At 43.1% G+C, this 13,896-nt stretch overlaps 1 protein-coding gene across 5 annotated transcripts in view; it reads right to left on the bottom strand.

Annotated features, from left to right (window-relative positions):
* The window catches only part of GALNTL6 (polypeptide N-acetylgalactosaminyltransferase like 6), a 934,158-nt gene that overhangs the window by 32,775 nt on the left and 887,487 nt on the right, over positions 1-13,896 (bottom strand). For all 5 annotated transcript variants that reach the window (XM_038398387.2, XM_043513416.1, XM_038398385.2 and 2 more), the window contains exon 11: positions 5,791-5,907. In XM_038398387.2, the coding sequence (XP_038254315.1) occupies positions 5,791-5,907 (117 nt within the window). The remainder of the gene's footprint in view (positions 1-5,790; positions 5,908-13,896) is intronic.

Raw genomic sequence — 13,896 nt, 5'->3', positions numbered from 1 at the left:
TGGGCCATTCAGTTTCTCGCAAAGTCACCTCCTTTGTTGATTTTAATTTCCTGTAAGCCAACCCTGTAAGCCATGTCATCAGTCGCCCCTCCCTCCATCCGGGCAACGGCAGACAATCGTTCCGCGCCTTTTTTCTGTGCAGATGACATACCACGGCAAGCATGGAGCCCGCTCAGATCACTTTGGCAATTAGGAGCACATTAAACACCACACGCATTATCCAGCAGTATATGCAGCACCAGAACCTGGCAAAGCGAAACTGGGAGAGTAGGCGACGTCAGCGCAGTGACGAGAGTGATGAGGACATGGACACAGACTTCTCTCAAAGCACGGGCCCTGGCAATGTGGGCATCATGGTGCTAATGGGGCAGGTTCAAGCTGTGGAACGCCGATTCTGGGCTTGGGAAACAAGCACAGACTGGTGGGACCGCATAGTGTTGCAGGTCTGGGACGATTCCCAGTGGCTGCGAAACTTTCGCATGCGTAAGGGCACTTTCATGGAACTTTGTGACTTGCTTTTCCCTGCCCTGAGGCGCAAGAATACCAAGATGAGAGCAGCCCTTACAGTTGAGAAGCGAGTGGCAATAGCCCTGTGGAAGCTTGCAATGCCAGACAGCTACCGGTCAGTCGGGAACCAATTTGGAGTGGGCAAATCTACTGTGGGGGCTGCTGTGATGCAAGTAGCCAAAGTAAACAAAGATCTGCTGATATCAAGGGTAGTGACCCTGGGAAATGTGTGGTCATATGGATGGCTTTGTTGCAATGGGATTCCCTAACTGTGATGGGGGCATAGATCGAACCCATATCCCTATCTTGGCATTGGAGCACCAAGCCGGCGAGTACATAAACCGCAAAGGGTACTTTTCAATAGTGCTGTAAGCACTGGTGGATCACAAGAGACATTTCACCAACATCAACGTGGGATGACCAGGAAAGGTACATGACGCTCACATCTTCAGGAACTCTGGTCTGTTTCAAAAGCTGCAGGAAGGGACTTTTTTCCCAGACCAGAAAATAACAGTTGGGGATGTTGAAATGCCTATAGTTATCCTTGGGGACCCAGCCTACCCCTTAATGCCATGACTCATGAAGCCATACACAGGCAGCCTGGAGAGTAGTCAGGAGCTGTTCAACTACAGGCTGAGCAAGTGCAGAATGGTGGTAGAATGTGCATTTAGACATTTAAAAGCGAGCTGGCGCAGTTTACTGACTCGGTTAGACCTCAGCGAAACCAATATTCCCACTGTTATTACTGCTTGCTGTGCGCTCCACAATATCTGTGAGAGTAAGGGGGAGACGTTTATGGTGGGGTGGGAGGTTGAGGCAAATTGCCTGACTGCTGGTTACGCACAGCCAGACACCAGGGCGGTTAGAAGAGAACAGGAGGGTGTGGTGCGCATCAGAGAAGCTTTGAAAACCAGTTTCATGACTGGCCAGGCTGCGGTGTGAAAGTTCTGTTTGTTTCTCCTTGATGAAACCCCCCGCCCTTGGTTCACTCTACTTCCCTGTAAGCTAACCACCCTCCCCTCCTCCCTTCGATCACCGCTTGCAGAGGCAATAAAGTCATTGTTGCTTCACATTCATGCATTCTTTATTAATTTATCACACAAATAGGGGGATAACTACCAAGGTAGCCCAGGAGGGGTGGTGGAGGAGGGAAGGACAAAGCCACACAGCACTTTAAAAGTTTAAAACTTTAAAACGTATTGAATGCCAGCCTTCTGTTGCTTGGGCAATCCTCTGGCGTGGAGTGGCTTGATGCCCCCCCACCGCGTTCTTGGGCATCTGGGTGAGAAGTCTATGGAACTTGGGGAGGAGGGCGGTTGGTTACACAGGGGCTGTAGTGGCGGTCTGTACTCCTGCTGCCTTTCCTGCCGCTCAACCATACGCTGGAGCATATTAGTTTGATCCTCCAGCAGCCTCAGCATTGAATCCCGCCTCCTCTCATCATGCTGCCACCACCTTTCAGCTTCAGCCCTCTCTTCACCTGCCACTTACTCTCTTCAGCCCGCCATCTCTCCTCCCGGTCATTTTGTGCTTTCCTGCACTCTGACATTGTCTGCCTCCATGCATTCATCCATGCTCTTTCAGTGTGGGAGGACAGCATGAGCTCAGAGAACATTTCATCGTGAGTACGCTTTTTTCGCCTTTTAATCTTCGCTAACCTCTGGGAAGGAGAAGATCCTGCGATCCTTGAAACACATGTAGCTGGTGGAGAAAAAAAAAGGGACAGTGGTATTTAAAAAGACATTTTATAGAACAATGGGTACACTCTTTCACGGTAAACCTTGCTGTTAACATTACATACATAGCTTTCATTCCAAGGTCGCATTTTGCCTCCCCCAGCGCGTGGCTAACAGCGGGGAACATTTCTGTTCAGCCACAGGCAAACAGCCCAGCAGGAATGGGCACCTCTGAATGTCCCCTTAAGAAAAGCACCCTATTTCAACCAGGTGACCATGAATGATATCACTCTCCTAAGGATAATACAGAGAGATAAAGAACGGATGATGTTTGAATGCCAGCAAACATACACTGCAATGCTTTGTTCTACAATGATTCCCGAGTACTTGCTACTGGCCTGGAGTGGTAAAGTGTCCTACCATGGTGGATGGAATAAGGCTGCCCTCCCCAGAAACCTTTTGCAAAGGCTTTGGGAGTACATCCAGGAGAGCCGGAATGCCAGGGCAAATTAATCATTAAACATGCTGGCTTTTAAACTATGTATAGTATTTTAAAAGGTACACTCACCAGAGGTCCCTTCTCTGCCTGGCGGGTCCGGGAGGCAGCGTTGGGTGGGTTCAGGGGGTACTGGCTCCAGGTCCAGAGTAAGAAACAGTTCCTGGCTGTCAGGAAAACCAGTTTCTCCACTTGCTTGCTGTGAGCTATCTTCCTCGTCCCTAAAACCTGCTTCCGTGTTGCCTCCATCTCCATTGAAGGAATCAAACAACACGGCTGAGGTAGTGGTGACTGAACCCCCTAAAATGGCATGCAGCTCATCATAGAAGCGGCATGTTTGGGGCTCTGACCCGGAGCGGCCGTTCGCCTCTCTGGTTTTCTGGTAGGCTTGCTTCAGCTCCTTAAGTTTCAAGCGGCACTGCTTCGGGTCCCTGTTATGGCCTCTGTCTTTCATACCCTGGGAGATTTTGACAAATGTTTTGGCATTTTGAAAACTGGAACGTAGTTCTGATAGCATGGTCACCTCTGCTGATGAGCTCTGCATGGTCACCTGCAGCTTGCCACGCTGGCCAAACAGGAAATTGAAATTCAAAAGTTCGTGGGCCTTTTCCTGTCCACCTGGCCAGTGCATCTGAGTTGAGAGTGCTGTCCAGAGCGGTCACAATGGAGCACTCTGGGATAACTCACGGAGCCAATACAGTCTAATTGTGTCCACAGTACCCCAAAATCGACCCAGCAAGGCCGATTTCAGTGCTAATCCCCTTGTCGGGGGTGGAGTAAGGAAATTGATTTTAAGAGCCCTTTAAGTAAAAAAAGAGGGCTTTGTTGTGTGTACGGGTGAAGGGTTAAATCGATTTAACGCTGCTAAATTCGACCTCAACTCCTAGTGTAGACCTGGGCAAAGCACCTCTAGGCCTAGCTGTCTTCTTAAAAGATCAGTTCTATTCTCCTTCTCCAATATTCTTTCCATAGGCACTGACTACATGGGTGCTCTGGGGCTGGAGCACCCATGGAAAAAAACCTGTAGGTGCTCAGCACCCACCGGCAACCCCGTGGATCAGCTTCTCCCCCTCCACCCTCCCATCGGTGGGCCCCACCGATCAGTTCCTCTCCCTCCCCCATAGCGCCTCCCACCTGCCTTTGATCAGCTGTTCAGTGGCATGCAAGGAGGCACTGGCAGGGGGGAGGGAGAGGAGCAGAGGGAGAAAGAGGCGGGGCTGGGGTCCAACACCTCTGGAGAAATCACAAAGTTGGCACCTCTGATTCTTTCCTCCAACAAACTCTCTCCCCTGTCACCAAGTTTCTTGTGTCTTCTCCTGCACCCCCTCTAGCTTCCTAGCCTGACCTTCTTTGATTCATAGATTATAAAGCCAGAAAAGACCATTGTGATCATCTGGTCTGATTTCCTGTATAACACAGGCCATAGGACTTCCCTGCATTAATTCCTGTTTGAACTAGAGCATCTCTTTTAGAAAAATATCCAATCTTAATTTAAAAAAAAAAAATCCAATAATGGAGAATCCACCACAAACCTTGGTAAATTGTTCCAATGGTTAATTCCCTCATTGTTAAAAATGTGCACCCTATTTCTGGCCAAAATTTATCGACTTCAACTTCCAGCCATTGGATTTTTTTTAATACCTTTGTCCACTAGATTGAAGAGCCTTATCAAATGTCTGTTCTCCATATAGATACTTATAAACTGATCAGATCAATCCTTAACCTCCTGTCCTCACTCTCATGTCTCCACTGCTCTCAACTTTCTCTCTCTCCTCTTTGTCTGCCCCCTATTCTCAAAAAGCTGTCCCTTTACCCCAACTCATTCAAGTACCATCCCAGCACCCTTCTTTGCTTCGTTTCCAAACAGTAGGAGCAGAAGCAGCCAAAGAAGGATTACTGCACTGGGATAGGAGAGGACAAAATGGGGCTCTGGCCAGGCCCACCCACAGCATCTCCCTGGATTCAGAACTGTGCAGGGACTATGACCCAAGTGGTACCTCCCCCTTTCCTTCCCCTACGCTCCTCCTCAGCATATGGCCTTGGAGAAAAATAGCAGAGAGCAGCTGGCCAATCAATAATGGTAGTAGTGGAAGCAGCCAAACCAGGGATCTTTCAGTGTTCAGAGAACTTCCTACAGTTTTGACTGCACTCTTTCTGCCCTGTGCTGATTGGCTGTTTGCTCCAACCCTCTGCCTCCCTCACAGACTCTTTACCTCATCCTTATTCCTTTTCACCTGTCCCTTTTACCTCTTTCTCTCCTGATCTGTCCTCCTCATCCTCTTGCCTTCCCTTTCCATTTAGCTTATCCCCTCCTAAGTAAACCCCCTAACCCCCCCAAAATATTGGGAACTAATACAACGTTTGTTGCCATCACATGGTTCATCCTCCTCATGTATTGATACTGTAAACTCTTCAGGCAAGAGACTATCTACTAGTACAGTGCCTAGCACAATTATTGATTGGCTCTTAGGCACTGTCCTAATAAACATGATTGATAATAAATTAATTAATTATCTCTTTTCTTGATTGCCACCTCTTCCTTTCTGGTTACTATTGGAAATACATATTGCTTCCTTCTACCCCAAATTCATTTAAAACACAGCTGCTAAGATCATTTTGTTGGCCATTGATCTGACCCATCTTTGAATCCACCATATTTGAAATCTTTTGATCTCATTTCCAGTCATTAGGGTTGTTCAGCTGAAGGGAGAAGAAGGAGACATGTCTGGTAGGCTCCTCTGCTATTTTATAATACAGATGTGGATGTTTCATGACACACATGTCTACTTTCAGAAATGCAGAGAGCTAAATGAATCAAGTCAACATTTTTGTGTAACTAAGCAAAAATCGGAAGCCGAAAGAACTTCTGGGCATAACTCCTCTTTCCATAAATGAAGCTAGGGGAAAATAGCAAAAAAGATGACTAGCAGAAAACCTAAGGTAATATTAAGGTTTGCTTTCTAAAAGCTATTAAGGCCAACAATAGATTTTTAAAAATTCCACACCGGTGTTTAGACTTAGGAGGAGGAGAAAACCTCAGAAAAGTCTTTAGAATCTGGCAAAGAGAAGCAACAATTTTATGCTGCATTTTTCTTTATGTCATTAAAATACCTGTTCATGTGACCACGTCCGTTCTGAGCCGTCCTTCACACACACGTCTAGCCTAAGCTCTGTCCCTGTGGCCCCATGTTTACTGTCCACACAGAGATTGGCTGCCACATTTCGAATCTGCAAAACCAAGCAGCAACATTTCACATTATACAGCAGGCTGCAGAATAGGACTTGTGAGGATGAGGATATTGAGATTTGACTCTGTCTTGGTTCAGTCAGAAACTAGAGATATGGCTATAAGCACATGGCTTATGTATCATCAATAGGGCTTTCTATGTGGCAGAGAGGCTGAAGAGATGGTATCCAGGAAGTGATCTATTCCTTCCTCTGCACCAGTATTTGAAAAATTCTGTAAAGAAATTGAGGTTACATTTTTTATTAGAATAGTTTGGGGTATAAGGACTGGAATGAAAAAAAAATCTTGGGAGGACAAATTTTAGTTTGATTGTTCCTCTCCTGCCAACAAAGCAAGCGAGATCAAGTTCATTCATTGGAATCTCCTATTTGAACCTCTATCAGAATTCAGGGTGATATTTTTCTAAAACTTAGACACACACAGTTCCAGTGCTTGTGTGTGTGTTTTGGGGGAGTGCTGTCTCTTTAAGCAGAGCACTCATGAGCCTGAACACTTTTTCAGCCAGCAGCAGCTGCTGTCAGCAGCACTCACTTCTGAGCCAGCAGCAGACTGGATCCCCCTGTTCCCTGACCCCCTGCTCAGTGGTGACCACATACATGGGTGGCAGGAAAGGGACATCCCAACATCAGCCCACCTCCCCAACCTCCACTCTGCACAGCAGACAGAAGGCAGGCTCCTGGTCCTAAGCAGCTTGGCTAGGGGTGACTCCATGGGAGGCAGAGGAGCAGCAATTGAGCAAAGCGTCAGGAGGAGGGGCATTCCTGCCCCAGAGGCATGCAACGGTGCAGGGCACCTGGGCGGTGGCTCCCTTTGCCACCCATAGGGCCAGCCCTGTCCAGTGGGGAGGGGATGGTGCAGGCAATGGGGTGCCTCCCTCCCCACCCAGCTGCTGCTGAGCCCCATCTCCAGAGGTGTGTGATTAATGCTCACTAAAAAAAAAATGCATTAATTTATTTTGCGTTAATCATGTGTTAACTGCGATTGACAGCCCTAGTATATATATATTCTCATAGCAAAATGACTGACCAAGTATTATTTTATCAATTACAGTTGGTTAACAACATTGTAAAAGCATCCTGATTGGTTAATAACTTAGATTGGTTAATATTTAAATCATACAGCGTTTTAAAATCATGTGCTGCAAAGAGTTTCAAGAGAGACATTAAAGAGCCACTTGTGGCTCCTGAGCCTCAGCCTGAGTATCACTAAACTAGACACTTAATTCCTCTGTTTCTCCCTCTGTAAAATGGGGATGACAGTAATATTTAGCTACCTTAGAATAGTGTTCTGAGGGTTAATTAGTTATTGTTTGTACAATGCTATATACAATTACTATTTTAGTTTCTAAGATGTCTGCAAGGGAAATAGTTGTCTACTGTTACTGTAATGTGTGACCATATTGGAAATCTGAATTCAGGTTCTGAACACAATTGATGACTCCCCAGGAAGGCAGGAGCTAAGCACCACATTAAGCTCTCTAAGAGGATGGAGGAAATCTCTCTTTTAGAATTCCTGCAGGCAGCTCCAGGAGTAGCACTGATAGACTCTAAAGGGAGTCATGTCTAACATGGAAGGATGATTCAGACCTAGACAAATAATTTGAAGGGAATAAAGAAGAAAATGGGCAGAACTCATCCGTTTAGCCTTCTGTGATTTAAATTAGCAGAACACCTTTGAAAAGAATTTAAAGAGAACAAGATGATACTGGAGAAACTTGATTTCAACAGGTCCCTTCTCCTCCACAAGAAGGAAGATATTAAGGCAGATAGAATTTATGGCACCCCAGCTGGGATCAGGAGTTGTCAACAGAATGCTAGCCATTAGTCAGTCAGTTAGAATCCTGGTAACTGATATGTCTGGCTTCATCTGGTGGTAGGTAGCAATTGTGGAGACAGGGAAATATTCTGCAGCATATGGGAAAGGGTAGCTTCAATAATCACACAGAAATAACCACTGTAAAAGGAGTTTACAAAAACAAATAACTTCCACTTATGAAAAATGCTGCTAAAGCTAAGTGCATGGGAGACAGAGTGCATGTCAAATTTCCTTGAAATTACAATACAGAATTAGAGCCTGTTTTTCAAAGATGCTGAGCACTCATCTCTCCCATTAAAGAGGAAATGTGTGTGCTGATATGTTCAGATATACATATCCATCTTCAAAAATCAACTGTGAGATTCTTGCAAACTTAGAAATGAAAACAACTTTTCCACATTTGCAGAGAATTACCTGGGCAAAATGACCTGACTTGCAACTTTGAATATTTAGCTCAAAGAATCTTAGCGCTCAGTCCCTCACACAGACTGTGGAAGACTGAGCTGAAGGCTTGTTAACTGAAAAAGGGTTCTGCAGTTGAAGTAGTCAGCCAGGTTGTCAAAACTCTGCCTTCATTTCACATGTTCTAGAAAAACACAAACTAGCAAGTTCAGGGAAACATTTTAATTTCAAATTTTCAAGGTTTTAAAACTAAAGTTAAAGATCAATTTTAAATACAGTTTTGATTGCTACAGGGCCTCATTCAGACACCTCTAATGTGATTAATTTCACTTAGTTCAAATAAAGAGTACCTGTCCTATTGGAAAACTATTAGCTGTTTTCTTAATGTTTCGCTCTTCATGTTATATACTCAAAGCATAGACACCAACTAAAACAGAGAGGCTATGAAACTAGTGTTAACAGTAAAATAAATACTATTTCAGTGTTTTGCTTTTAAAGCCTTATGGCTTTAAATTAGTAGGGCTTTCATATTTTGTCTGGTGAGGGAATTTTCTTATCCTATTCTTCTACATTTAAGGGATGGATTCAATCTATCATATACTGTTCTGGAGAGAGTTTTCATTTTTAAAGTTTCCTTTAGCTCACTTCCTATCTGCCCAGTTCTCTCTGTTTCCCCTCTTCTCTTTCTACTAATGAAATACTCTTCAGCATTTGTTTCTCTGTTCTCTGCATTGTTGTGTGTGTCTGTCCCAGTGCCATATCTCATCCTTTCTTCGCCTCTATCTACTCTTCCAGTCAGAGAGTATTGTTTTATCTGGGGTAGAGAGAAGGGTTTGATAATAAAAGCATTTAAATCAAGCTCATACTCCTGCTTTGTGGTACTTCTATGCGGCCTTTGCCATTGTTAGAAACTGAATGGAGCCGTTCAAACTGCTGTCAGAACGACAGGGAATATTCTACTGAGAATCAGCACCATGCTGCTTGCAAATCCTACAAGATTCTTTTGTATAACAGGGTAAGGAAAGCAGGAAGTCTCAGACACCATGTGGCATGTTGTTGTTTTTTCTTGATTAAGGAAGCGTGCATCCGAGTCCCCCATTTCCAATAACAGGCTAATATGCATTTCTAAGTTATTGGGCTTTGAGTTAAAACTACTGAAAAAGGCAAGTCTAAATTTTCAAAAAAGTTTTCCTCATTTGTACATATGCAATTATTGAGCAGCCTTCTAATACACAGGGGCAAATTCTAATACTCATTCATACAAAAGATAGAATGGTTACATGCAAAGCGCATTTGTTCACTCCCAGTTTCTGTTACCTGTACACACATAGCTGAGTATGCTTAAAAAAAAAAAAAAAAAAAAAAAAGGTAAGCACTCAAGGGTTTTGTCTAGGCAAAAACATAGACAGAAAAGTGAATGCCTGATTGAGGCCCCTTTAGAAATCTGGCCCTTAAAATCCTCCATGGTAGAATTTGATGTAGTGGGAAACAATGCTGTCATTCAGAAAACATTGCAAACTTGTATTTATGCCTTAATGTGCATCAAGATTCTGAAACACCATCACACTGCACGCTGGGACACAAACACTAGTGAAGTGTGCAGGAGGGCTTAAAAAGAGTCATGCAGCAAAATCCCACAAAGGATCCCAATGCTAGAGGAATGAAGGAGAGGATACTAGGAGTCAAGGGACTGGCAGGCCCTGGCTCTCCCTGCTTTCCTTGCTGCTCCTGCACTTGGGAAAAAGAAGGTATTGATGGGGAGGAACTTTTGCTGCTGTTGCCTCCAGCTCCTTGTGCTTAAACGGTATATCTACACAGCAATAAAAGACCTGCAGCATGGCTGTGGCTAGGCTGGGTCAGCTGACTAAGGCTCACAGGGCTTTGGCGGTGGGACTAAAAACTGCAGTGTAGACATTTGAGCTGGAGCTTGGGCTCCGAGACCCCATTGGGAAGGAGGGAGAGAGTCACAAAGCTTGAGCTCCAGCCCAAGCCCAAATATCTACACTCAATTTTAGCCCTTCAAGCCAGAGTCAATTGACCTGAGCCCTGACACTCAGTGCGGCAGGTTTTTCATTGCAATATAGACATACTCTAAGTGTGCAGGTCATAAAAAGCAGGCACTGGCTCCTCACGGGCCTAGTGAGGGTCAGGTTTTCCTTGACCCGCAAACATGTTAAAGCTACAACTTGCCTTGTCTACACTAGGATTTTAACAATTGTTAGCTAACACATGTTAACAAGATACCTCTTTCGTAGTGTAGACAATACCTAGGAAGAATTTTGCTGAGATGGAAGGGTCTTGGCACACTGGATTGTGAGGTCATTCAGTACATAGATAGAGTGAATCATGGGAGGAGGGACATGCCATGAAGCAGAATCTGAAACCTGGGCCAAAGTGGGATTGTGGAAGGCTTTAGAGGCAAGATGTTTACGCCGTGGCAGGCCTTAAAAGTGAGGATGACAGGACATCATCCCTTGCTAATCTTCTGCACCCTCACGGTCTGAAGCTAGGGATATTAGTCTGTTAGCTATGCAAAAAACAATATCCTCCACCATAACTGATAAATGTTCCTGCTTCTTGGGCACCTCCATAAAATGGAATTGTAAATACAAAATATTTTTGGCACAAAGTCAAAACTGCCAGCTCAACTACAAACTAGTATTGGGTTATTTATCAAATATTAGAATATTCAATTTTACAATCTAGAGTTTTGAATGTTTAATTAAAGTATTTCTCTATTTCTCTTAATCAGTGGGAGGAATTACAATTACACTTTCCACCAAATCTCTTGGGTAGAGATATTTATAAAAAACCCTGCACTTTGTAGAGAAAGCTGACGCATGGGATCTGAAGCACTGGTGGAAGCCTGTGATTTAAGTAAGCATTGTGCTAGTCAAGGTTTTGAATGGTTAATATGCATAAAGATCTGGCTGACAAACTTTAGGTTGCTAAAAATGTCTAAATATGTTGTAAAAGTTAAAGACATATTTACACCCTGGTTATTGAACAAGCCCAAATGAGTTCTGTAGAAGACTGTTCAATATTAAGGACATTTAAAGGATTTTTTCCCTTTATATTGTAACCACTTTCTTATGCTGAAAATTAAATAAGAACTTCTCTTTTTATCCTGGTTTGGGTGGTGATGTATGGGTTGGAAATGAGTGGATGAGGCAGAGTGTGGAAGCAAACATACATATTTTTCTTACTATGCACATTTTGATGGTCCAGTTAAAACAATGCTGATCTGCAAAAATGCTATTTTTTAAAATAAATTCTTTCCAAGAAGATTTGTTATTAAGGAAACCAAAATCTTGATGAATTTTTAAAATGTGCAGCCCCTTTCATGAAAACCATCAATGTTTTCTAACTGTAATTTTCACAAAATATTTCTCTAAAGGAGGCTGCTTCTTTCTCTGCCTCTTTGCAGGCACCTGTCTGTATTCTGCCATGATTTGATTCACAGTTCTCTCAGGTCCTAGTTGAGTAGTTTCTCTTTGTCACTCCTTACATTCATCAAAGCTTAGGGGAGTTTTAAATGGCTCGTCCACTCTGATAGCAGCCCCTATCAGAAGAGAACAGAAACCGGAAATCACTGTTCTCTGAATCCCTGGGACTGAACTGCAGCTATGAACTAAGTAGCATGCAGGATTCTATGCAGAAATTTAACAGCACAGTCTTCTAAATTGGAGTTGGGGAACTTATTTGGAGAATGGGCTGAGGTACTGAGAGTCAGGGGGAGAACAATGAGACTGCAGAGTTCCACTGCATAGTGCAGACACTTTTAAAAAGTGATCAGGAGAGCAGAGACAAAACTCCCACTGAATATTTGCCACAACATCCAAACGTGGAAAGCAGATTTGTTGAATATTTTTGCTAATTGATTAGCTGTGAAGATAACTCATGTGATGTTATTCATGGAGGGTGTGAGTGACGATGCACAACTGATGAGTTTAACTGGGGACATTACAAGACAGAGTGCATCTTCTGTAACTACTCATCATGAAGACCCAGGTTGCTCCAAAACACAGGCTGACAACCAACAGCTATTGCACATTATGCAAATTGCTGCTGCCACTACTAGTGGCACCAAATTTTCCTGAGAAGACCAAAACTAAGGGAGAGATTTTTTCTAAAAAGTGACTAAGGGATTTAGAAGCACATAATACATAGAAAGCTAATGGGATTTGTGCTCCTAAATCCCCTAAGCCGTTTTGAACATATTTTCTTAAATGCTTTCTCCACACTTGGCAAATTTAGAATTGATAATGTACAAAGTCAGTATCTCTTATGTTTAAAAAAAAATGACAGCATAATGACAGGGTAGTCACACCTTAAATTCCTTTATCTATTTTAAAAAACAACATGAAAACTTTTTTTCCCCTTTGAGAAAATTTGCATTAATTTATGTCAAAAAAGATGGTACTGAGATAAACAGAACTTCCAGTGCTAACATAGTGACAATTCCTGCCGTTGATTAATTAAAAATACAGAAAACTATATTATTAAACTAATATCCCTTTTAGGCATTGAAAGCAATGCTCAGCTTTCAGCTCTGACCGAGTTTCACTTGAGACAGAGTGAATTCCTGGCTTCACTGAAGTCAATGGCAAATTTCCCAGTGACTTCCGAGAGCCATGATTTCACCCAGCATGCTTACATGTTCCTGATGAAGGCAAGTGTTGTGGTGAGTCAGAAAGGGAGAGGCAGTCCCTAAGGCAAGTTGGATCTCACTTTTGTGCACTGAAGGTCACAAAAACATCAACTTCTTTTGCGAATACAGACTAATACGGCTGCTACTCGGAAACTTCAAAATAAATATCAGTACTCTTCGGAACGTGTAACCTTAATCTAAAAATAACTTTATGTGGTACTATTGTATAATACCAGTTTAATGACATTTAATAATTGCAAGTGCATGTCTAGGATTCAGGAAATGACTGAAACAGAGTTCTCAAATGAGGTGTTTAAGTTATCTCCAGTACATGAAATGAATGGCAAATCATGTCAGAATTACTGCTCAATTTAATAATCTGTCCAAATGATGTATTGCCCTCGAATAGCAAAGATGATGCCTTGACTCTGTTGTCAGGGTCACGGCAATTCAATACAGCATCATAAGAGGCTTCCAATTGCTACCAATTTACAGAATGCTTTTCACACAAAGTGGTTTAGTGCCCTGAATACCGTAGTGGCTGTATCTCCAAGAGAGAACATGAGCAGCATTCACTTGGGTGCAAAAATGGAAGTGCCCCTGTTCACCCTCTGCCTTTTAAGTAAGCAGAACTTACATTGGCTTTACTACACTTATTAGTGTGAGAGAACAGTATGTCCTTAGATAATCCTTCAGACATCAGAATCTACAGACTGAATGCCAAGCAATGAGCCTCCTTTCATATTAACTGATATGCAGTAACTTAAAAGGTCCTGTTCTTTGTGTGAAACATTAAAAAGGAAAAGGCCAGGTTAAAAGAAGTCAAGCACAGCCTGAATGAAACATAGAGAAAGCAGGGGACTGTAGATCACAGGTTGACACTAACCTTGATGAGAGAATTTGAGTGGTGCAGAAACTGTGCAGTATGCAATATGGGGCTGGGTGAATGTTATATTGCTTTTGTACAACATAAATATGACAAACTGATGGACTGAGATTGACTCAAAGTCATTAAGGATATGAAACAGACACTTCTAAAAAGACATCTGTCTCTCTTTCAGAGAGAAGAGAGTTACTCAGTCCTAAAACTTTGATGCTTTTT

This window comes from Dermochelys coriacea, chromosome 4, assembly GCF_009764565.3.
Source record: "Dermochelys coriacea isolate rDerCor1 chromosome 4, rDerCor1.pri.v4, whole genome shotgun sequence".
Classification (NCBI taxonomy): domain Eukaryota; kingdom Metazoa; phylum Chordata; order Testudines; family Dermochelyidae; genus Dermochelys; species Dermochelys coriacea.
This window is presented reverse-complemented; position numbering and strand designations above follow the sequence as displayed.